Source organism: Drosophila persimilis, unplaced genomic scaffold (genome assembly GCF_003286085.1).
Source record: "Drosophila persimilis strain 14011-0111.01,24,50 unplaced genomic scaffold, DperRS2 tig00000829-arrow-arrow-pilon, whole genome shotgun sequence".
Lineage (NCBI taxonomy): Eukaryota > Metazoa > Arthropoda > Insecta > Diptera > Drosophilidae > Drosophila > Drosophila persimilis.
Genome location: NW_020825359.1, coordinates 523,325 through 548,615, shown reverse-complemented (window position 1 = coordinate 548,615; position 25,291 = coordinate 523,325). Strand labels below are relative to the sequence as shown.

At 45.7% G+C, this 25,291-nt stretch overlaps 5 protein-coding genes across 5 annotated transcripts; 1 reads left to right on the top strand and 4 right to left on the bottom strand.

Annotated features, from left to right (window-relative positions):
- Positions 1-233: 233 nt before the first annotated feature.
- Positions 234-25,009, top strand: LOC6600045 (protein gone early). The gene is made up of 11 exons (XM_026993363.1): positions 234-452; positions 6,441-6,907; positions 7,010-7,345; positions 7,426-7,590; positions 22,757-23,020; positions 23,080-23,231; positions 23,302-23,429; positions 23,492-24,046; positions 24,128-24,250; positions 24,343-24,846; positions 24,922-25,009. The coding sequence occupies exons 2-11, from the start codon at positions 6,550-6,552 to the stop codon at positions 25,007-25,009; spliced, it is 2,673 nt and encodes an 890-aa protein (XP_026849164.1). The 5' UTR covers positions 234-452; positions 6,441-6,549.
- Positions 7,681-9,247, bottom strand: LOC6600016 (keratin, type I cytoskeletal 10). The gene is made up of 3 exons (XM_026993365.1): positions 9,000-9,247; positions 8,136-8,925; positions 7,681-8,048 (listed from the first exon to the last, which is right to left on the bottom strand). The coding sequence occupies exons 1-3, from the start codon at positions 9,012-9,014 to the stop codon at positions 7,753-7,755; spliced, it is 1,101 nt and encodes a 366-aa protein (XP_026849166.1). The 5' UTR covers positions 9,015-9,247; the 3' UTR covers positions 7,681-7,752.
- On the bottom strand, positions 12,514-13,185 carry LOC6600015. Its single transcript, XM_002025058.1, has one exon. It carries the CDS (start codon positions 13,183-13,185, stop codon positions 12,514-12,516), a length of 672 nt encoding a protein of 223 aa, XP_002025094.1.
- On the bottom strand, positions 15,848-16,612 carry LOC113566676. Its single transcript, XM_026993366.1, has one exon. The coding sequence runs from the start codon at positions 16,610-16,612 to the stop codon at positions 15,848-15,850; it is 765 nt and encodes a 254-aa protein (XP_026849167.1).
- Positions 20,028-22,045, bottom strand: LOC6600014. The gene is made up of 4 exons (XM_026993367.1): positions 22,023-22,045; positions 21,351-21,498; positions 20,520-21,261; positions 20,028-20,442 (listed from the first exon to the last, which is right to left on the bottom strand). Exons 2-4 carry the CDS (start codon positions 21,363-21,365, stop codon positions 20,162-20,164), a joined length of 1,038 nt encoding a protein of 345 aa, XP_026849168.1. The 5' UTR covers positions 21,366-21,498; positions 22,023-22,045; the 3' UTR covers positions 20,028-20,161.
- Positions 25,010-25,291: the final 282 nt, after the last annotated feature.

The window sequence follows — 25,291 nt, the reverse complement described above, 5'->3', positions numbered from 1 at the left end:
TGGTGGCAGTTTCTCAATATCGATTGCGTTGGTTTTATATCGATGGTTTACACCGATGATTATAAATCTATCGATATATCGATACTGCAACGAAAAATACCGAAATCCAAAGATATCGGATATCGGAAAATGGTTGCACTGTACTAGGGCTACAACACACGCTCTCCTCACTTCTCTTGCTCTCTTCCTCTTGCCGCACCACTGTTGGGAAAGCAAAGAACAGTAATCATTGAGAAAGCAAAGCGGGAAGTTCAAACAGATAGGCACATCGTCGTGGCCTGAGCGCGTAAAATTCAACTGTTGTTCGATTTAGTTATATTGAGATTGTGCGCGTGGTGTGTATTTTTTTCGGTTGTATTGTACTTTGTGTAGAATCGCTGTGCGAGGCGCAATGCGAGAAGCGTGCATTTAAAATGTGTAAATTGTTGCTAATCGAGCTATAAACAAAAAAGGTAATACATCTCTCAAGAGATGTTATTTTGCTGCAGCAGGAATGTGTCTGATCGAGTGTGTGTGCCTGTGTGTGTGCGCAGAACATGAAAAAAAGAGAAAGATAATGTAGAACGAGTAGTACACCTTAGGCGAGCAGTGGCCCAGCCACAGCCGCAGTCGCAGCCGCAGCCGCAGCCGCACTTTCAAGCCGTAGTTGAAAAAGTGGAAAAGTGAGAGAGAGGGTGTGCATGTGTGTTACAGTGTGTGTTTCTGTGTGTGTGTGAAATGCCGGCAGAACCGGTTCAGCAAGTGACCAAAGCAAAAACCTCAGCTCTTGGGACCGTTCCTACTCCCGCTCCCGCTCCCTCTCCTGCTCGTGGCTCTCCACCTCCTCCTCACCAGGTACTTCGTTTTTACGTCGACCTGTTCATGATCACTGGAATCTGTCACATTCGACTGGAAATGTACGAGCACTTTCCAATATTTGCAGATACCCTGCCGCTGACACTATGACCCCGGCAAAGGTGTAAAGATCAATGGGAAAACTGACAGCTAATAAATTCTAGTGGCAATTATAATTACGTTTGGAGTTCAGTGCTGAGGATCAGCTGGTAAGGTCCGAAAATTAAGGTTGTCACTAAACAGTGCAATGCTTAGTTTGTTCTTTCACCAGAGGTTACAAAATACACAGGTCAAGCTCCTTCAGACATATCTTAATGGTTTTAGCTATGAAAGAAAATCAATTTTATGACAATACTACGTTTTCAAATCAAAATACATAATTTTAGGAATGCCATTCGAATGGCTTCGATTTAATCGAATATCCAGTGTTTTGCTAATATTGCATTCTGTCTCTCTTCTCTCCTCTTCCTCTTTGTCTTTCTTGACACTATTTCATTTGGCTGCTCCGCCTGTGCATCAGCCTCCCTCTTGCTCTTTCTCTTCTTTTCTTGCCGTGCTTCATCCATATGGAAGCTGCATCCTCCATACTTCCGTTTCTACTGTTTCTCTCTCCCTCCTTCTCTCTCTCTCTCCTGCTTTTGGCATACCGTTGTTCGTGGGCATGTGCAAGTGGGCCGGCCCCACTGTTGTTTTTTTGGCTGGCAGCGCTGCCTGCTCTAAACCCTTTTGCATTTGCGCATTGTAATTCTCACGCACGGGAAGGGACCCCCCGACCCCCCTTTTACCGCTATCCGTTCGCCCGCATCCACGGTTGTCTTTTGTTCGCTACGCATTTTTGTTACTGCTTTTTGCATTGTTTCCAAGCTTAGCAACAAAAAATACATATGCCATTTATGAGAAGTCGACTTGGAAATACCTCCTAAGCAGATGCCATTAAATACACTCAGATCTCAAGGAGATATTATTTTGATATTGGGTGTAATTATAATGCAATAGAAATCATTTCTTATGGATAAGAAAACAATTCCTAAATAGTTTCCATGCTTATTTTCGATTTCACAGAGCTCAGACAGTGCTCTCTGGTAAAATCAAGTGACCCTTCCTCAACGAGTACAGGGTATATAAAAACAACAACAACAAAAAAAAAACACTCGAAAAGCTAACCTTAACCGCGCCTTTTTCCGTTAAACGTTTTACGGCTTTAACTTTCCGCTCGACTGCTTTTGGATGACGGAGTATGAGTGAGAAAACATTTTGTCTTCTGCCTGCGGGAGTTTTGGAAGAACAAACTCCGCCGCATGTTCCCAGCTCAAACATTTACTCTTTTATGTTTGATGGAGTGTTTGCGGGCCCGAATCGTCGGAATGGAGGAGGAGTTGCATAAGAAACGTTTACACACTTTCCTTGGATTACAGTTTCGCAAGTTTGCAATTTGCACTTTGTTAACGTTAAAGTGACTTCTACTAGCGGACAAATTGTTGTTGATAGATTTATTGTTCAACAAACAACAAAAACATCACCAAGCAAATGAGCTGATTGTGCAATCCCCGTTTCTCTGGTGTTCTCAGAAAGGTGGCGGGAGAGGAGGGAGGGGAGGGCCAAGACAAGGTTATCATTTCTGCCCAACAAAAACTACAATCTATTCGTTTCTCATACCCTGTAGCCGAAGGGGTATGTGCCATGCTAAGATTGCTTTCAACTTTAATGGAATGGAAAAATCCTTTTCTAGCTGGGGTGTCCCCCCCACCATCCCCATGGGAAGTACATTACACTACGTATGAATGTTGATAAATGATCCCAACCCAGAGAAAACCTTCGTATAGGATATCCCCAAGTCGGTCAACTGTATACTCGGCTGTCCCGAAATCAACACATCTGATAATACGACTGCAGCCCCGAGCTGTCTGTCGCCGACAGCGATGTCGTTTGGCGTGCCATTAACTCAAATTAAATGTCAATAGCACCTCCCAACAAGCGACAAGAACAAACGAGAGGGCTGCGCCCAGAGAGGGGGAGAGAGTGCGGCAAACAAATGAAATTTAAAGCTACAAGCTCCCCGAGAGAGGGGCGGGATGGGGACTAGCACTAGCCCCCTCTCATTGACAGGTGCTCGCGCGAATCGGTTGTCAAAATGTGTAAGCCCGGTAACACTCAATTACCAACGGAAGGGGACTGTCAATTTGATGGGTCTCTAATACGTCTATTTGCTGTTTGCTCACCCCCTCGCTCACCCCCGACAACCAGCCGAGTATTTTTTGGTATGGCTAATAGTTGTTTAATGCCTGTCAAAATACGGTCAGCATATTTATTACCACTATTTCTATACCTTGGTGCGGTGCTCTTATCTGCTGAGATTTATGTGTATGGCAGTGGATGATGATTTATGTGCGGTGGGGCCTCTTGTTCAAATATGGTAAGTGGCAGCCCGAAGCCCGAAGCCCGAAGAAAGGTGCGGTGCGGTATCCGGGGGTTCCTTGGAAGTCGTCTGAATATGGTCGGAAAAAGAAAGACCGCTTTGAGAGTGCCCGTGTGGGTGGTGAAACGGTGAAAGAGTATAATGAATACACCTCTACTGGGAATGAATAATGTTTTGATTTGAAAGAGTAAGGGCTAGAGGGATTGAATAAACTAATCTCCCCGCTCAATCATTTCACATTGAAAGTAGTTTTCTCTGCCCAAAAGAGATCTCAGATCTACCTTAAGCAATAAACCGCTGTACCAACTGTAGCTAAGACTCTTAGGAGACCCCTTTACATTGTAACACCTCCTCCCTAGAGCAAAACTTGTATGAAACTGCGTCACAACGGGGAATGGTAATGGGAATGGGAATTGCGCTTCGCACAACTCAGAACAGCGTGGACAACAGCCCAACAATCCACCCCAACTAAATGACGCAGCAGCAGCCACATCTTTTGCAAGTGCCAGAGATATGTACATACCACATCCCCATCCATCTACCCATCCACCCATCCACCCATCCATCCATCCCTCCACTATCTCTCGCGATGAGAGGAGGAATCATGCCAAATAAGCGAAAAATCGGGGAAAAATCTGGAATCAAAGCAATTGAAACTTGATAAGGAAAGCTGAAATGGAGCCACCACTTGGCTTTTATTCTTCTTCCACATTGTGCTCCAAGTGCAGCTTACTTACACACATACACAGACTTGGATCGGGTGTCCCCATTTTGGGGAAACTGCCGCCGCGGCATTAATCTACTTTGAACTGCTCAAAATCGACCTATTTAATTGCGCAAAAAATATATTCCACTAACAGTGGAAGGAAAAACCGATTTTGTAATGCGGAAATCATGGATAGGGTAGATCGTTGAATGGAAAGAAAGGTCTTACCGAAACCTGAAACCTACGAGCAGTATTAACTGAATGGTTCTTCAATTGATTCTACTAGTGCTATATTGTATTTCAATCTGTAAAGCCCAAATTATAGAAAACTAGAGGACTGGGGGCCAACGAAAATTACCCAAATGGCAAGAAAAGAAATTTAATAAATTAATAAATTCACAATGAAATCTCAACAAATATAGAAATGTTGGGGAAGGTGTTAGCTAAAAGGATAAATCAGAAATTTCCATTCCATAGAAAGTACTTGCTGCACAAGTGGATTTAGGGGTACTGTGGTATCATTTGTGAATACAAATATTTACACTTTTTTAGAGTTTCTTTTTTCTTGAGAGTATTTGTATTTGTATCCCAAAGGACTTGTGAGTATGACAGTTCTATGAGTTATTTATTTATTTGTACACAGTAGAGCTACAGGATAGCTGGCAGCCATAAGATCTAAAAGTAGCAATACCTACTATAAGGTTTTTGGGTGTGTGTACACGTACATATGTACATATGTGTTGCAGCCGAGTGTGTCATCATCCTCCATTATCATCAGTTTATCTTTATGTGAGTCCTCTGATGATCTTATCTTTTAATACGGTTCCACTGGAAAGAACACACGCTTTCATCATTACTCAACTCTCGGTAGATAGATAGGCCATTGCCATTCCCATTTCAGATAGCCTTAAGTAAGCCACTTCAAATACATCTTCAATTTGTTTGTATGCGTAAGGTTTTCTTTAATTAAATCAAGCTAAATGTTACATAAAAATTGATTTATGCTGGCCATGAAATATTGTTCGAAAACCCGAAAGTTATCTCATGTACAGAGAGGGTAGACTCTTTATGGGCCTTAGTGGCAGTGCCTAAAAATGAGCAATGTATTAGGCAATAATCTCAAAGCGATAAGATAAAAAAAAAAAAATGCCAGTTCCCATTGCTGGGTTCTGGTTTAAGTCCCCCAGCCCGCCAGACGATCCGACCCGACCGACTGACCAGAACTTATCGCCTGCTGAGGGGCTCTAAAGGAGATTTGCCATGGCTTCAAAATGGTGGGAGAATCTTGATTAAAGTGTACAAAAATTAGGAAATACCAGAGCGTTAAAGGTGCAGTTCTTATAAATGTAATTATGATTCACGTACAAGTCAGCGACCAAGTGGTAGTACCGATAAGACACTCTGTTGGCTGATGATGATGCTCTCACTCTCTCTCTCTCTCGTAGTCGCGTGCATTCCAGTTTTCTATTGTAATTAACCTGGCCTTGTCGATCCGATCCGATGGGCGGCTGTGTGGGTGCTGCTCTTCTCACAGATTGAATGACAAACATGCTATAAAATTTCACAAACGAGTACTCCTACTCGTAGTCGTACCCGTCCGAGAGTTGAAAGCAGATATAGGGGAAAAAAACTATAACTATTTTAAACCGAACATAACCACAGACACAACAAAGACTAGTGACGCCTCCGCTGGGTGTTCAGCGAGGCGAGGCAGAACAGATCTCTATTTAACTGGAATATCGTATGCACATACATACATACATATATGTTGTATTAATTTTGGAAAATGACCTGTACAAATGTCCCATATTCCCGCCAAAAAAATAGAACAGATTTTGATTGTAATTATCAATTAGCCTGGTTTAATTCGCTGGACTTTCTGTTGCATTTTTAATTATTGTACTTGCACGGATCTCAATTAAAATTTATGCATGAACCGAGAGACCGAGACCGAGACCAAGACCGAGAGACCAGAGCCAGGCATTCGAAGACATTTTTCGCAGTGCAAATTGCCAGCAATTGTTGTCAATTTAAAATTGAAAAGAAGTCAAATGTTGGGCAGAAGAATGCATGCAATATCCACATGCGAGTATAGCCGCTGATCTGTTCCACATATAGCATTCATACTCATGTGTTCCTATATGTATGCACAACATGCTCTTATACATATGTACAGTGAATGTACAATGTACTTATATCAGTGGCCATCAAGTGGCTGCTATCTCCCTCTACGGGGCAATTTTCACTTATCGCTGATGCTCTACATAACGTCAAAAAGGTCTCTGTCTTTATGGCTGCTCTACTTGGCTCTACTTGGTGGATAGCGAGAGGTGTACACCTGACTATCAGGACAGGGCGGGGGCGGGACATGGGCATCGTTTATCATGTCTCAAGGTAATCTTTTGATTATCAGGTCCGTTAAGACTGATCAAAGGCAATGGACGAGAGCTTTTGTGAATAAATTCTTCTACTTATCTTCAACAGATCTGAAAATGCCTGGATATTTGCATTGAGGAAGCGGAACAGAAACCCAGAAAGAGAAAGCGATTCACAGTCAGAGCCAGAGCCAGAGCCAGTGCAAAGATTCGGTGTAATGGCCATCAATCAGGGCAAGTACAAGCCCACAATCTGTGCCATCGATGAGGTGGACGATCGCAGCTATAAGCTGCACAACAGCCAGGACGAGATCCGTGGCAAGAAGCAGCAGCAGCTGCAGCAGATCGAGGGCAGCGAAACGGCCCCACTGACGACGAATCAACAGAAGCTGCACATGGATGAGGCGGGACTGACGCCCAAGGACTTGGAGGCGGCACGACAAGAGGCGCTCAACGAGGTCAGCGGGGGAGTGGGAGGCGGCGGCGGCGGCGGCGGCGGCGGCGGCGGCGGCGGCGGCAGAACACCCACAGCGAATACACCCAACTCGACGCATCCTTCGGCGAATGGCCTGAGAGGTGAGTGGGCAATCATCTCATATCATTGAATCACTCATTTCATCACACATTTCTGTCCATCTCCCATCTCTTTCGTGTGGTATAAAGCCTTGCTGCTTCCAGGACGCCGCTCCTTTGATGCACTGATGAGCTTGTCGAGGAAACGAAGGATCCTGTATGTGACCACCGCCTGCCTGTGCGCCCTGCTGCTGATCATCATCATCATGCTGCTGGCCTTCTGGCCGGACGTGCCCTTCTATCTGCGTGCCCCGCTCTGCCTGGAGCGGGAGTGCGTGGAGAGCAGCCGGCAGCTGCTCCTGTGGGCCAACACCTCGAAGAGTCCGTGCCACCAGACGTACGAGTGGGCGTGCGGCAACTTTGCCAGCGACTATGCCGACAACGATTATTTCGTGATCAAGCGTGGCGAATGGAACTACAAGACTTACAATGAGTATCAGGGTGAGGCTTCAGACTCTTCAACCCCCCTTCAATCATTCATTCTGATGTTCTATTCTGTTCTCTCCTCCCCCCCCCCGCAGAACTCAATGAACTGAATCGCTTCATTTCGATGCTGCCCAACTCTGCCGAAGGCTCCTACTCCGTGGAGTCCACCATCAGCAGTCTGTACCGCAGTTGCCGGGAGATCGATTCGCTCGACAAGAGCCAGTCGGATCTACTGCTGAAGCGAGCCATTAAATCCGTGGGTGAGTCCCAAGGGCCGGATAGATCCTTGCATTTAGTACAGCTATGGGTTTGGTACAGCTATTTTGGGTTGGATTCTTCTCTGTGTTGACGTTTATTTTGGGGACTTTGTGTACAAAAAAAAAAGAAGGGAGTTTATCATTATATTGGTTCGATTTGGCTTCCTATTTGCCATTGGGCGGCAGATAGGTGGCACTTTGGGCATTTTTGTGGCCGCCAGAGCTGCCACCCGACACAGTGGAGGTGTAGCCACCAATTGAGCCGACAGCTGAGCCGCCAGTGGAGGAGGTGTACCCACCAGCAGAGCCGCCGGAGGAAGAGCCGCCACCAGCAGCATACTGGGAGCTGCCACTGCTGGCAGAGCCAAGGGCACCGCCATCCAGGATGCCGACCACAGACTGGGCAGGAGCCACGCCGCCATCGGAATGCTCCGAAGTGCCCTCGATCCTGTCGTATTCGGCTAAATAGAAGAAAGGAAACGTTAGAAGACCTTAAGGTATAAATCCATAATGGAAGGAAGAGGCATCTATCTGGCTGTGTGTCGTACCCTGAATCTGCTGCTGGGCATGAGACGCCTCCGCCTCCGTCTTGTACTTGATGAAGAAGACCTCCGGCTTGCTGGGCACTGTGGGTGCGGGTGTGGCAATGTCGTTGACCTCCAGCTGGTTATCCTTCTTGGACAGCACATAGATGACCGTCTTCTCCTCCTTGGGTGCGTACTCGGCCGAGAGCTTCACATTGGCATTGCTCGAAGATGGGGCCTTGATGAACACCACGCGGTAGTTCTTCTGCGGGCGACCGATCACCAGATGCTTGGCCCGCTCCAGATTCTCGTGCTCCTCGGGTGCGGCGACGGTGAAGAACTGCTTGTGGATGATGGGCTCCTGGAAGCCACGCTGAACCTCCTGCTCCTGCTGCTGCTGGTAGGACGGTGCCTGGTAGCCCGAGAGGGCGCCAAAGCCGATGTTCGGGGTGGGGCCAAAGCCGGTGAAGCCGCCCGAGGAGCCGCCATAGTTGGAGGAGGCTGTTCGGACGCCCCCAAAGTTCGAGGAAGAGGAGCCACTGCTGTAGCCGCCGCCGCCGCCGCCGCCAAAGTGTCCGCTAACCTGAGGAGCGGCTGCCACACCGCCGGAGCTGCCGACAAGAGAGCCAACGCTGGCGCTCTGGAAGGCGCCCAGGGGCCCATAGGCCACAGAGCTCTGGGTGTTGCTGGGGGCACTCAGGAAGCCGCCTCCCTGGGAGCTCTGACTATGGGTCAGAGTGCCAGAGAGTCCGCTGCCATAGTTGTAGCCCTGCTGGGGCTTGGCCAGGCCGAGGGCCATCAGAGTGCAAAGGGTCTGAAAGGGTGCAAGAAGAGACGATCGATCGATCCTGTGGGTAATCCTTTGGGTAATCCGTTGGAGGCTCTTACCAAAAATAGACGCATCTTGAGTGCTTTTCAGTTGTCGGGCTAATGATGCTGCCCGTCAATGATTTGTGGCCTTTTATACTCCGAAACCCCGAAACGTTCGAGTAACCAACCGCTTAACCCCTAGCATGCGAGTAATACCTCTGTTTTCCTCCTCTTCCTCCACTGCTTCTATACTTTTTTTTTCTATTTCTTTCTTCTCCTCGCTGGCTGTTTAATTAATTGCTCAATTATTTGACTATGTCTCGAATCGAACCTCTGACATTTGACTTGTTTGTTTGCCTCTCGTTTTCGCCACCCCTCCTCTTGTTCGACCGTCTCTTTCACGCCTCCTTTAATGTGACCTGTTGTCTGTCGGTCTTGGCTTTGACTCTGGTTTTCCGTGGGTTTCTTCTGGCCATAAATCATATCGGCTCCGATAGCGAATATTCCGACATTCCGTCAATGGATCAGTTTCCAGACGAAATTCGGCTGCATTTTTTGTCAGTGGCATGCAAATTTTTGCATAGAAATGTCATCCGATTGATTGATATCTATTGTATAATACCTATACTATATGTACAGTATATATTGTTATATGCAGAAGCATACTCATAACTTAATTTAGTCAGCAGTGAAGAACAAACAAGCTCGGGGCTGGAAATCAATCTGAAGGCTTTTAAAATAGCATATCCAAGTCGGAACTTGGAACTGCATATCTACATATGTATGTATATCCTGGAATATCATCACTACGATATATTAGAGTTGCTTGCACTACAATATTCGATTATTGGTATATGTATATCCAATCTTTCTTTATCTAAAACTGAAATGCGTAGCTTTGTAAGCATTTTCAATCGCCATGTGTCCGTTTGCTTATGGGCTCTTTGAGCCCGAATGTGCACTAGTGGAACAGGGATGGAAATACGTATATCATGGGTATTCATTTTTACCATTTGATCATGCTCAAACAGCACTTTCGCTGCCAATACTTTTCTTTTCCGGATTATCTTCCTTAAATATATCATTCATCATTACTCAGAAAGAAACATACATATGTACCTATAGACATTCCTACTTTTCCATAATCAGTATTTCTCAAGTGATTTATTTCACACACACATCTTGATTGATGAACCCCCAATATATTTGCTGTCTGCGTTGCCCACAAAGAAACACTCGAACAATATTTGTAGCTCTTTTCTTCGGTGATTTTTTTTCGGGGGTTTTGGTTTAAGAACATTTTAAGAACAGAACCTGCTTCCGCCAGGAGGCCGCCAGGGGACCTTGCCGGGTTTGACGTACTAAGCTGCCATTGTTAGCCAGAATTTAATTATGTTTTGGAAGCATTAGGCGGAATCACTAAGACAGAGAAGAGCATTGGGGTTATTATAGTATTATTTGTGAGCTTGCCGAAGGCGCAGCGATCTATTGGCATTGGCTTCGCTTTTATAAATCGAAATTCATCGAATATGATTTGAAGTATGAATTTTGTATGCTCTTTGGTTAATTCTGTTAATTGCCCAGTCCCCATTATATATTTAATTGGATTAATGCTGTTTTCAATAGCTCCAATCTATCCCCCGCTCTTGATCAAACTTCAATTTTCTTCGGCTTTGGCTTCCGCTTCGAACAGTTTTGAGTTTTTGTTTTTGTGTGTGACAAATCGTTTGAGGATCCCAACAATTCAGGCGTTTCCATATATGTATGTATATGTATATAAGCTTGATTAGAAATGACTTTTCAGAGACAAAGGAATTGGGAATAAGCGAGCAAAGGGATGAGGAGCAGTTGCATAGTTTTCTTTGGGTCTGTCATAAGAATCCCTAGATCGCTGGAGCTCCCTACAGTATGGCTTGCAGAGGAACAAAGACGGAAGGATGGAAGAAGGAAGGAAGTGCCTGCGTCAGAATGGGCCAAAGAGCAAAGACACGTCCATCCGAAAGATCAGTGCCCTACTATGTTACGAGTACTATGTACTAGTATATACTATAGTAATACTATGTTGATTCAGTTTTCCAGTTTTTCTACGAGCCATTTTCGCTCCGGGGCAACTGTTCCGCTGATATCTTGATACCCCCTTCCCAAAGGGTAGCCCAAAAAGATGCGTGCCTCTTTGGTTACCTTGTGTCATGGTCTATTTTTAGTTGGACGGGCTAAAAGCAGAAATTCCAATACAAATCCAAAGACTACACCAACAGAAAAAACAACCAAAACGAAGTTCCAATCGACGGTCGATCGGAGCTCTCTGTGGATGGGATCAAACAAATGTATCAATATGATTGCCATAATTTGAATGCGTTTTGGGTTGGGCATCGGCCGTTATGACGGCCTTTGTGTTTGCGACCTCTTTGGCCACCTTTAGCGATGGATAGGCTTGGATTTCCCTACCAGGCGCGAACAGGCGGGCGGCCTAGAACCCGCACGAAGCCACGTTCGCAGGTTCGACCTTGGGGATGGACAGTGTTTGCATAAAATTTCTTCTTAATTCGCGTGGATTGGCTTTGTTTGGTTTTGGCCGCCTGCAAAGATTAATTGCTGCCAAATTGTTGCTGATGCCAATCAAAAGAAAGGTCGTCCAGTTGATGCCCAAACATGGCCCGGTCTCTGGTCTCCGTCTCGGGTCTGGCTCTTGGCTCTAAAAAATCCTATTAATTAAATGCAAATGCAAATAAATCCAAAGAGCTGATAAACTGGCTTCGCGAAAAATCAGACAAATCATATAAAAAATGCATTGCCGTTTCTGTTTCGGTTGCGACTTGCAAAAATTTATGCAAATTTCTGCTTTTTAGTTTTTGCTCTCAAATCCAATTTAGACGATACTTGGAAGCCCCTGAAACAAAGCCAAAAACGTTTTAAAAATAATTGCAGTATTAAAAAAAAAAATAAAATGCTTTTGGAAGGCATAAAAATCAATTTTGAATGAATCAATTTTTGTGTGGAACAAACTTTAATATGATTGAAAAATTTGTATTATCTCTCGAAAAAATGTCCATTTATTAATAATCTCTAAGACTCTCTTTCTCCCATATGCAAACTGAATGCCGACTCTCAGTTCTGTTTATTTGGCAGATATTGTTGGCCACGTGACACCCTGCAATACTCTTTCAAAGAACTTTTATTGGAGCTTTTCCATTCATTTTTATGCACTTTCACTCATATTTTACTGATTTGTAACCAAAGACCAATAAGCCCAATCGAAGGCATCTCCTTTGGCACAGGGTCAAAGCACTTTTGCAGATACATACATACATACATACATATATAGGTATGTATACATATGTATTCGTATATGAAATCAAAACAAAACCAAAAAAGAATTCGCAAATCAGATATCACGAAACAAAAAAAAAAAAAAAAAAAAAAAAAAACCACAAACTGTGCAAAAATTATACAACAAAAAATAATTAAGAGAGCTTTTTTTTATTTACGCGTTCGCCAAGAGTTTTATGATAAATTTGTGGGTTTGCTGCGGATTTGTGGAAATGGCTTATCGACTATATGCAAATTACGCGGAATATTCAACGATTTGGACTCAGTAGAGACGATTCACTGGCGCCACGAGCATGGACAGAGGCATGGACAGGGGCATGGGCATGGGCTGGGGCCTCCGATAGTGATAGCCCCCGTCGCCATCAGGTCCCGGTGGAGTCGATTGCGATTGGGAGGACTGCTGGGTGGCGGCGCTAAGGGCTCCGATCACGGACTGGACGGGGGCCACATAGGGGGCCGCTATCTCGGTGTTGCCGCCCAGCTGGTCGTACTGCGTCTGAATCTCGCGCTGGGCGGCGGCAGCCTCCTCGTTCGTCTTGTACTTGATGAAGAAGATGTCGGGCTTCTGCTCCGCCGCCTGCTGCTGGGGGGCCACAATGTCCTGGGCCTGCAGCTCCTGCTGCTTCCTGGTGAGCACATAGATCACAGTGCGCTCCTCCTGGGGCGCCAGCTCGGCCGTGTACTTCACCTGGTCGCTGCTGGGAGTGGGGGCGCGTATGAAGATGACGCGATAGTTCCGCCGTGGCTGGCCTATCACCAGGTGCTTGGCACGGGGCTGCAGCTCCTCGGGATCCTCGGCCGGGGATATGCTGTAGAACTGCTTGGTTATGATGGGCTCCACGGCGGTGGCTGGTGGCGGCAGATAGGAGCGCGATCCCTGGGCCGCGATCAGACCAAGACACGAGACTAAAAGCAGATACCACAGGTTGAGCATTTCGCGGCTTCGAAAGTGAAACTGTTCCACCCACTGCCAAAGCGGTTGACTTTTAAGAGAAATTTTCCAAGATCTAAACGCGAGATTTGCCAAAAAACGAATCTGTGAACATCTCAGTCCAATTAGGAGATGGGCAAAAACAAAAGACTTGGGCAACAAACTCGAGTCGGAATCCCAAAATTAATTGTGCGTAAAAATGCTTGAAGTACCAGGCCAGGAGTCGAATTATATGGGAGCTGGGAGACAGGCCAGTCCAGCGTGTTGTAAGATCTGATTCAGGGTCATTATGTGTCGAAATTTACACGATTTCTAGAATACACATTTATTTATTATGAGTGATTAATAGATGATTAATTCGTTAAGAGTTGGTGCAACTTTCTGAGTGCTCTTAAATCTTCTTTAAGGGCATCTTTTATTTCACTTATTCATTTCGAATTAATTGACTTGAATGCTCGCAACAGCTACCTTGACTAATCATTGGAAAACTTTATTAAATAGAAGAAATAATTAATTATAATCTAATCTAGAGAATAGTGTGTATAGCAAATGGGATACAAATACAGATAATTTTGATATATCATTTCGTTATGCTCTGCACACATTTCGCTGCTGATTTGCAGATCATTTATCATCTGATCGATGGAGAATACAACACAGAGCATTGCCTACCCACAGGGGCAGCACTCAACGCCCGCGCTTTTGACTAATGATCTAATGATCTCTCGGCCAAGTCTGTCTCCCTCTGTTACCATATGCATGTTGGCTCATTTCGATGTCAGTTATTTGGCTCGCTCGATGGCTGGCTGGCTGGCTGGCTGGCTGGCTGGCAGCCTCGATGCAGATTAGTAGATTAATCTCAGTATTTCTTGGGTTTCTTTTTGTGAGCTTTATTTGTATTTTTTGCCTCGGTGTTGTCAACAGCTCGAGACAATTAAAATATCAACAATGGATCGAAAGAGTGGTAGGCCATGCCTTCCTCCGACTCGGACTCGGACTCGGACTCGGACTGTGCTCTGTCTTTGGAACTGGTTCGATTTGGTTCGCTTGTGTCTGCATCCGATTTGCATAAATTGACGCGTAATTCCCACACTTTCATGTCGCATTTAAGCAAAATGGTACAGCTAATTTGATTTATGTCCCGTTTTATTAAGAAAAATTGTGGCCATACCGAGAGATATGCCCATATACGAGCCAAGAGCGGCTCCTCTACAATCTACAATATGAAGATGTTGCCAGCAGCCTCTCCACTTAGTCTGGTTGTGCGTGTGAAGGTTGTCTTCGAAAAAAGTTGCTCTTGTTTAAAAGTTATACATTCGAACAACACATCTGAATGTATTTCCAACCTCCTCACATTTTAAAAGAATATCAAACCAAATTGATTGCGTTTATGGAATGATGGGAACTACTGGACGATTATATGTTTTCGCAGAAATAGCCTGGTCTTCGAAAACACATTTTGACCTAGACCAGATTCGAGGCAATTTACAAATAAAAGCTGTTGGGCCTGGTAGAATTCGCACTTTGCCGATTTTAATACTTTCCACTCGGCATCCAAAAAATTTTATGGATTTAAAAGGTAAATGTATGGCCTTTCATTAGTAGTAAATTTAATTTATTACGTTTCGTTTTTTTGGGTTTTTTTGGTGAACGAGGATAGGAAATTTAGTTAGTCACAAAAAAAAAAAAATAATAATAATACAAAATAATGATACCATTTAAAATATTAAAAAATAAAATGAAAATCTGTACTTTCATTCTTTGATGAATGAGATGTTAAAAGTAAAAATGAATAAAAAATTCCTTTATTTAAAGAACTGACATTCAACCAAGGAATATTTTCATTTGCCCCGATCCGATCCGATCAGATCCGATCTGATGCGATGCGATAGGGCGTTCGTTCGGTCCTGCTCCTCCGAATCGCCCCATCCACGCGTTGAGTTTATTCAGCGTCAGTTTAATGGCCCAATCAAACCCACGGCAAGAAAAAAGGGGTAGAAAAGAGCCCTGGCCAAATGAGATACTTATGCGAGTAAAGTATATAAAATTTTACTATTTAATTAAATTTGATGAGCTTATTTTGATTTCTCACTTCATTTAAGCTAATTTCTGTTGGAAGTTTTGACAGCAGCTCTGGGGTCCGGTCATTGTCATTGTGGTTTCATCGTTGGTTTCTGTTCGATTTTGATTTAGATTCCGATTTGGATTTCGATTTGGATTTTGACTCGGACAGGTTACGACTATGCTTGGGCTTTTGGCCTCTCTGATTTGAATATCGTGAAAAAACAAAACAAAGCCGAAATGTTACTGTTTCTGTTTTTGTACTTTGACTTTGACTCTGAGATCGATTTCATGGAGCGGTGCGGCGCGGCGTTTGGCCAATTTATTTATATGATTTTTTTATGAATTTTTCCAAGTGGCCCAATTTCTTGGGCAACCCAGAGCTTTCTAGACATTTCTTCTTTAAATATAAGCTTTATTGACAACAAAAACAAAAAATACAAAAAAAACGTTGATTTTTCTCTTAAAATTATGCAACACTGAAAAATGAGTGGGATTTGTGGGGGAGAGGCGGTGCATGTGCGGGTGCGGGTGCGGGTGGTACGTATGCGGGTGGCTGGTGTCTGGTGGCTGGTGGCTGGGGGCTGGTCGGGTGATTGTGCGATTAATGCTTGAGCAGACTGGGCAGATACTGGGCACTGGGCGACAGGCTGCTGTTGGGTCCGCTCGATGGCCGGTTGCCGATCTGGCGGTAGTTGTAGCTGCCATCGGGATTGAGGCCATCCAGGCTGCCGATCACCGAGGTAATGGGCGCATTGTTGTCCTCCTGGTACTCGTTGGTGCCGCCCAGCTTGTCGTACTGTCCCTGGATCTCGTGCTGGGCCTGCTTCGCCTCGTCGTCGGTCTTGTACTTGATGAAGAACACCTCCGGTTTGCTGGGCTGTGTGGGCGCCGGTGTGGCAATATCGGTGGCATCCAGATCATTGTCCTTCTTGGACAGCACATAGATGACGGTCTTCTCCTCCTGCGGAGCAAACTCGGCCGAATACTTGACATTCGCATTATCGCCGGCTGGGGCCTTGATGAACACCACGCGATAGTTCTTCTGAGGGCGTCCCAGAACCAGGTGCTTCACCTTGCCATCGTTGCTGTGGTCCTCGGGCGCCGAAACCAGATAGAATTTCTTGTTGATGATGGGCGCCTGTGTGGTGCTGGCCGGTGGCAGGTACTTGTCGCCACCGCGATGCGGCTGGATGGCCACCAGGCCGCCGCCAATGCCGCCAATGCCGCCGATGCTGCCACCGCCGCCGCTGCCTCCAATGAAGATGTCCGAGGGGCCGGAACCGGGCTGCTCATAACCGTACTGGGGACGGGCCTGGGCCAGAGCCAGCAGGGCCAGGCAGCTGATGAAAAGTGGACGAACGAACATGACTGAGCTTCTGTTTCAGCTTCTAGTGGGTAATCCTTAGTGATCCTTAGTGATCCTCGGGGCGACTGAGTGACTGACTGACTGACTGACTGACTAGTGATCGTTGTGCTTGGTGCTTCGTTGACGAATTGCTTCGAGGCAATGGTTGCATTTGAGGCCGCTCCACTTGGGTTATATATGCTCCGACTGCCCCATGCTTGGGTCTTGGGGCTTGGGCTGGTGCTCTGCTCTGCCGTCGTCAACGTCAGTTTATGCAAATTTGATGGCATCTCTCAATGCTCCATGCCAGAGCCTATGCTCTCAGTTTCAGTTTCAGACTCGGATTTGAGCGGAGTGTTCAGTGTTAAGTGTTCAGTCTTTAGTGTGACCTAAAATTTATTCAAATTAGAACGATCGCTTGGTGGGTCTTGTAGCTCAGAGATGCGCTTTATTCGGGGTCTGAATCTAAGTTAGCCATGGTTTACATTCGCTGGACACCACTCCACTACCATCTCTCAACAAAAGTCTTCTTTTGGTATTTATTTTTGCCATCTGGCTCTGGCATTGAACTTGACTTCGCGTTCGCCTTGGGAAAACTCACAATGGATTAGCAAATATCTATATATATTTAGTATATCTTCATATTCGCATCTAAATACTTAGTTATGTATCTGTAGGCCCGTCTTTTGCCGGGAATGAATCTCATTAAACGGCACCTGAAGCGATGACGATGATGCTTCAGAGGCGGCATCAATCTTTGGGCCTCAAAACAAGTTCACTGGGTTTTTTTCTTCTGATTTTTTGCTGGCCCATTCGCTCATCATGGCAAATGGCAAATATCTATAACAGTTGGAACATGAATTCAATGAATATTGATTTCCAGAAATTATAAATGTTTTGACATTAAGAAATCATTGCGGGAAAATTAGTGGTGCATTTTTCATGTTGAATATCTATGAATATTAGACTTAAAAGATATGATAGGACATTCGAAATATCTATTTCTTGCACGGCCTGGATTGGAAGGAATGAGGTGTATACACATTGAAATATATAATATAATATAATAGTGCTAATTTTATATGCTTATATTATATATGCATTTATGGGAATACTTTTTTATATATGTATGTACATACATATTTAATCGTTTCTCAATTAAAGAAAAACGAGTGCAATATTCTGTACCCTTTCAGTGCTAAGAACAGCCCCTAGATTATGCAAAGATATATGATATGATATGATATAGGACATATATATGATATAGGATATAGATATAAGCCAAATACGTATCCGTAATCGTTCGGTATTTTCAATTCAAATTCATATTTGGGCGAAAATGAAATGTCTGACCGGCAGATAGTTTCAATATACTATAAATTATATAAAACTCATTCCATTTCTTAGTTGCCTACATAGATTCCTTTAGACATAAAATATTTGTATTTCCTTGCTAGAAATGGTTTATTCTTTTGCATCAATTGGCTTTCTATGCTTTTCGAGTTTTCATGTGATTTCTTCAAACCTTTATTTATTTTTAAATAATTTATTATTAATTATATTTTAATTTTTGTTTTATTTCTTTATTTTAATTTGGCTTTAGCTGAAATCAAATTTCTTTGGTTTTCTTCTAATAAGTACAGATAAATCTGCCTTCAGATTTGTTTTTTTTCTGGGCCAATTTGGCTTCCTTGTTGTTCGATTGGCGGAATTTCCCAGCGAAGTTGGTCACCATAAATGGTGACCCCAAGCGAACCAATCGATGACTCAGAGTGCCCCATAGAGCCAAAGAGAAACAGACATTCACCGGCGGCTGCTTTAGAGGTCGGGTCGCCTTGGTTGGACAGAGTTGGATAGGCGGGCATGCATATACATACGAAAATCGTAAATATTGGCAAATAAACCCATAAAACATAATTCGACTCGACTGGCAAATGTAGAAGCAGGCAAGAGCTCAAGATTGTGAATTTGAATACGTAATGCCTTTGAATGGATTTATGGGCTGGAGATCGATGACAGAACATAAACGAATAAAACTGATTGACAATTTCGGCAACAATACGGATCATCAATGATAAACACGATGTCGATGAATGCTGAATGCCCCCCTACGAGTAGAGAGAGAGAGAGAGAGAGACGAAATGGATCGTCGGATGGTAATGCATTCTCAGCTGAGATTTTCGAGCTTCACTAATTTAGCTATTAGCAGATCGCAGATCGCATATCGTGTATCGTATATCGCATATGGATTATGGAAAACTGAACAAAATGATAATTATCAATTAGGCATTCCATATTTATAACTTGGCATCTCTCCCTCTGCGATCCGAATCGATCGCTTGCTGTGCTGAAAATTTATGTAACATTTTATTGATGATGACAGTAATAGAAATCGAATCGAGGGACAAATCGGTTCGCTCGAATCAGAAGATCTACCACACCGAATCAGTATCCAGTATCTGGATATCTGTATCTGTATCTGCATCTGTATCTGTACCTGTTTCAGTTTCAGTTTCAACTCAAAAACTTGAGTTCGTTCGGCTACCGTCCGTCGCAACGTTTTATTTAGTAGGTGTGATTATCTTTATGCTAAAGAAGAGCCGCCCCATTGATATTCAGATCTCGAGATGGCCAGCACGATACGCAACGGGGAAAAGATACGATACACACTACCAGATACCAGATACCAGATACCAGATAGGCACATCCATCGGGCGTTGTAATTGATAATAAATTTGTTGGCGCCAGGCACTCTGTCTCCGGGGCGTGGCCACAGTCACCGCCAGCCAAAGTCCCAAAATTCATTAATATATATACTATACGGGTATATTTAACTAATTTTTTATTTAATACTCTGAGGTATTTCAATGCCCGCGACTTGCATTGGCATTGGCCGACCTTGGCGGGCTTGCATATCAATTCCGAGTCGGAGTTTCTTTAAGTCTAAGTCGCTAATTTATTTACCCGTGACTCTGACTCTGACTCTGACTCTGACTGTGCCTGTGCCTGTCTGTGCCTGCCCATCCATCGCGTGGTTCCGTTCCGAGTGATATTGGCCTGCTGCGGTTGGTCAGTCGGGTGTCGGGTCTCTGGTCGGACTTCAACGATTATGAGTGGCTTGCCAAATAGTCGCTTGGGGACTCTGTGGGCTTTCCGATTATGCAAGTTGCAGGTGGCTTAGCGGGCCTACAATTTTGTGGATCACAAGATCTTTGTACAATGTAGAGTTTTTCCTTTTGGAATCCCTTTTCCTGCCTCTTATGCCTTTATGGCTATATTGAAAATCCATTTTTTTTTTTTTTTACATTTTTTGAATGCCTATAAGAACGCTTAGGTTTTATTAAAAAAAAAAAATAATAAAATATACAAAATTATACAGAATTAATGCCGAAAGGAGAATCTAAATCGAAAATCGCAAAAGTTTCCTCAACCGAGTTCTAGACAAATCCAAAGCTGGCTAGAATCCTGAGGAGTAGGTGTCCATTGAGGATTAGGTGTCCATTGGGGGTAGGTGTCCTGGCAGTGTTTATGTGCGTGTGTGTGTGTTGATGGATGGAATGGTGGGGATATCTACTTGCGCACTGGCCTCGCGGGCAGATAGGTGGCCTGGGCATTGGAGCCGTTGAAGGTGCTGATCACCTGACGCTGGCTGCCCTCGGCATCGAAGCCCACATTGTTGTAGCTGACATCCGCGTTGGGTACACCGCCAGTGCCGACAATGTTGAGGCTGCCACTGGCATCGGTGACCACGCCAGAGGCACCATTGTCGCCCAGGCTACCAATCACCGATGAGACGGGGATGATGCCCTCGTTGCTGGTCTCAGAGGCGCCACCCAAAGCATCATAGTTGGCTGTAGAGGGAGCGAGAGAGAGGGATTTTGGTTAGGGATATGAACCCTTTGGAGGCAGATGTCCTTGGCACACTCACCCTGAATGGTCTGCTGGGCATGGGCCGCCTCCTGGGGCGTCTTGTACTTGACAAAGAAGACCTCGGGCTTGTTGGCCACTGGACGCTGTGTGACCACCTCGGCACTGACATCCAGAGCATTCGATTTCTTGGACAGCACGTAGATGGCGGTCTTCTCCTCGACGGGTGCGACGTTGGCAATGATCTTGGCCTTGCTGGTGGTCGAAGTGGGGGCGTTGATGAACACCACACGGTAGTTCTTCTGGGGCCTGCCCACATTCACGTAGCGTACGATCTGCTGCTCGTCATGGTCCTCGGGGGCGGAGTGGATGTAGAAGTGCTTGCTGACCTGCGCAGGCTGGAAGTTGGCCAGGTGGCTGATGTACGACTCCTGCTCGTTGTAGTTGATGGTGGGGCCGGGCTGGAGACCCTGCAGTCCGATGCTGTCACCGACTGTCACCGAGGAGGACTCGGCTCCGCCGACCTGGTAGCCAATGGCGGAGGAGGAGGAGGAGGAGGAGGAGGGAACGAAACCAGTCGAAACACTGCCCGAATTCAGCTGGCCAATGGAGGGCGCCGAGCTGAAGTAGTTGGAGCCGGCGGCCGTCGGCTGGTAGGAGGTGCCCACAACCAGGGGGGTGCTCACCACAGAGCTGGGCAGGTTGCCGTTGTAGCCACCTGCCTGGTAGCGGTAGCCCAGATGGGACACGTCCGGACGGGGAGCGGCCAGCGAACCGCCGATAACCGCCAGGCAGGCCAAGACCTGCAATCAGGATGCCATGGGATGAGTGCTGCTGCTCCCGCTGGATGGATATGGTTTTGGATCCCTTTTTGGGATGCCAGAGTACTCACCACAAACTGATTCATACTTTCGACTGGAGGATGGGAGTGAGAGATGGGAGACAACACGGACAACTGTTGCTCTGGAGCTGTTGCACTGGATTGATGCGTTCTCCGTATCAAACTGTCACCTTTTATACCAGCCGGGGGCCAACGGGGCCTTTAATTGAAGTTAATTAAAGTGGTTTGCAATAAATCGTTAAAAAACTATAACACCCAGCGATCACCAGCCGCCAAGTCCAGCCTCAAAAATGCCCAAATCCAAGCATCAATATAATCAATATAACTACAAATCCGGCTAGCACCGCAGGCAGCGCTGGCACCGCTAGCTTCTTCAGTTTTCTTGTTTTCTGGGTTTTTTTGTTCCCCCACAAAGTCGATGGATCGATCGATCGATCGTCCCGAAGTGCTAATTGCTGATGTAAACAGACAGCAGACCAAGACACAATCAATTTCTATGTCTTTGACGGGTCTGACGGCGCTGCGATGTCATCAGCTGGATGATGAAACTTGTGAGGAAGCGAAGCAGCGAGGAATCCGGTAGCCAAGATACAAATGATATCTACATATTTTATAGATACGATTAGGGGCTGCTCAGGGTTCTTGATGAGTGCAAAATAAATGACAGATACTATATCAAACTGTTGGATATTTTAGAATTGAATAGAGTGCTATAATATTTACCGTTGTGTGTCTTGAATCTGGGGAATATCTTTTGCAACAGTCTGCCTTTTTATCAGTTTCGTGTTTCGATAAGTTGGAAACATGCCTGATATGAAGAGTGTTGGCGATTCTATATATCTATCTTTAAGAATATTGTTTGTGAAGAATAAAAGCATTCCACTGGGACTTTTTCTGCTTGAATCCTTTCATGGATGGACACTCCTCACAACTTCTTTCCGAAAAGATCTGGAATATATATACTACTAGAGAGTATTTCCTAGGTAGCGTTTCACCTGGAAAATTTTACCACTTGTATTGTTTTATTATTATTTATTTTTTTTTATATTTTATGACTGCAAGAGAAGACGGGACTGAGCGCCCTGAAATTTTCAAGCAGCCAAACATTTTAGCGCTTTTAATAGCCATAAACCGATACAGATATCGGTTCACACATACTACATATGTATATATGTATATACATATATATATATGCTATAAAATATACAATATATCATACAGACATACATGTACATACATAGTATATGCAACTAACTCTTTTCTATTGGTGAATTTCATGTTTGGTTGGGTTTTGGGAATTTTCGATTAGCGTAGCGCCGTGTCCCGGGTGTTTCCATCCACACATATAATAGTAGCAGCACCGCTACTAACTAATTGACCCGACTAACCCGAACTGGGCGCATGACACTAATTGATACTCTTCCCTTTCTCAACTCCCCACCCCTCTACCCATACAGATGGCTGGCAGCTATTTCGGGACTCGAATCGCTTGCAGTACTGGGAGCACAAGCGGGCCCTGGTGCATCTCCAGGCAAAGTACGGCATCTTCCCGTACTATCGCATCAGTGTGGAGAATGGCTATAGCAATCCCCATGATTATGTGATTGCGATCGACGAGGGTCAGATTGGATTGCCGGACAAGTATTTCTATGGCCCCGATGCCGATGAGGAAGTCGTCAAAGGCTACAAGCTGCTTCTCAGGGACTTTGCCATCAATATGGGTGAGATTTAATTGGCTAAAACTTCTGTAAACCGTTTCTTAATGTTTAATGTTTCATAGGGATTGTTTCCCGCGAGGCGGATCTGTTTGCCGATGATATTTTCCACTACGAGCGCCGGATTGTCAATCATATTGAGGACGCCAAGGCTGGTGGGGATCGCCAGTTGAACAGACTGATGCGTCTGGCTGATCTGAAGACCAAGGCTCCGTCTGTAAGCTCATCCTCCTTCGATTGATGCCACTCCTTGCTAATCCGCAGCTATTCCTGTGTACCCCTTTCAGCTACCAATTTTCGAGTCGCTTCAGGCCATTTTTCCGAATACCAAAATCACCGAAGACACTGAGGTCTTGGTGCGAGATGTAGAGGTCTTGCATTCCCTCTCCGAACTGCTCTCTACCTCGGATAAAAAGTGAGTTTTTTGGGGGGTGGGGGAAAGTCTTCGAGAATTGAGACGAATCTGTATTCTGGCAGACCCATCAACAACTTTATCATTTGGTCGCTGGCCCGACAAATGCTGCCACATCTGTCCAAGGAGTATCGCACGCTGGCGGAGCACTTTGACCATGCCATCTACGGGCGGACGGCCAGCTATCCCCGGTGGCTCATCTGCAGCCGGGTGGTGCGTGACTGGTTGCCCTTTGCTGTGGAAGCACTGCAGCAGCAGCCGGCCCAGCAGCAGTTCGAAAGGACATCCACCCCACAGGCCTCAAGCCTGAACAAAACGCACGCCAACGAGGAGTACTTGCGCCTGATGTTCTACAGCCTGCGCAACCAGCTGAAGGACTCGCTGGAGCAGGCCAGCTGGCTGGAGAGCGCCGCGAGGCAGTTCCTCAAGAAGAAGCTGGACGAGATGCGGCTACAGTTTGGGATACCCGGCGAGGTGCTGGACCAGCCCAACTACCTCAAGGACTACTACAACGACCTGATGCTGAACAACCTGTACTTTGTGGAGCATCTGGAGTCCATCTGGACGTTCCGGCGCACGCGCCTCGAGAAGAAACTGAAGCCGCTTGGCATGCTGGATGTGTATGTGTTTCATAACTGGAGCGGAGCAGGGGCTTTCTAACTTTCTAACACTTTCTCCTCGATCTCTCTCCCCGCGTGCAGCATTGTTTCCGAGATGTACACAAGGAACAATCCGCAGGCCATTGCCTACTCGAACAAGTTGAACATGCTGCTGGTGTCGAGGGTTCTGATCAGCTCCAGCTACTACGACTATCGCTATCCAGTGTAAGTGTGCCTCCACCTTCACATCCGCCTCTACCTCCTCTATGCAGCTCGTTCTCATGGTGTCTCTCTCTGTCCCTTTCTTTTTCCTGCAGTTCTGTCAATTTTGCCCGCATCGGGACGGACATTTTGGAGGCTTTGATTGAGAACTTCTCCACATTCCTGCTGCAGTTTAATGCGCAGAGCTCGGACCTGAGCGACGCTGTGCCCGAGATCCACTACGCTCAGCCGGATGTCAATTGCCTGGCCGCCGGACAGCCGCCGCGCCTCACCCATGAGCTCAACGAGCTGTCCAGCACTGCCCTCAAGAGCTTCCATGTGACCTTGAGTGCGGCCAGGACGGCAGCGAGGGCCCTCAGCAGCTTCGTGACGGCCATCGATGCGGGCAGCGCCATCCAGGGGTCGGGCATCGATCAGGTGAACACCTACGAGGCCCTGGGGCTGACACGGCGTCTGAGAGTGCCCGGTCTGCGGTCGTTCAATGAGAACGAGCTCTTCACTCTGGCCTACATGCAGCAGCATTGCAGCACAACCATAGCAGACAAGGACTATGCCAGGATAAAACCGCATGTGGAAAGCCAGCTGGCCGAAAGATATCTGTACGTGACGAACGCCTCTATTCTCTCCTTTCTCTCTTTCCTAGTCGCTTATGAGCCGTTTGCTTTGTCTTCCAGATTCAATGCCACCTGGCAGCACATACAGTTCCTGCCGCGATCCACCAATTGCGCCGTGTCAGAGCCGAGCTGTTCGAACCTGCTCTGAAATCCATTCGATCATCCCCAGGCACCCAGCGACTGTGGATGACTTTGTACAATTCCCTAGCTCCAACAAAAAACAACTATTTATTGTACTTTTTTTATACTCCCGCACATTGCCAGAGACACACTCACAACCACACAACCACACACACACACACACACACACGAACACACACACAAACACTTACACAGAGAATCGGCTTAGATCTAGACTAGAGTGTAAGCTAACTAGTTTTAACTACGAAGGATTAGACTTAACATTGACTAGCCACTGTTGACATCACCT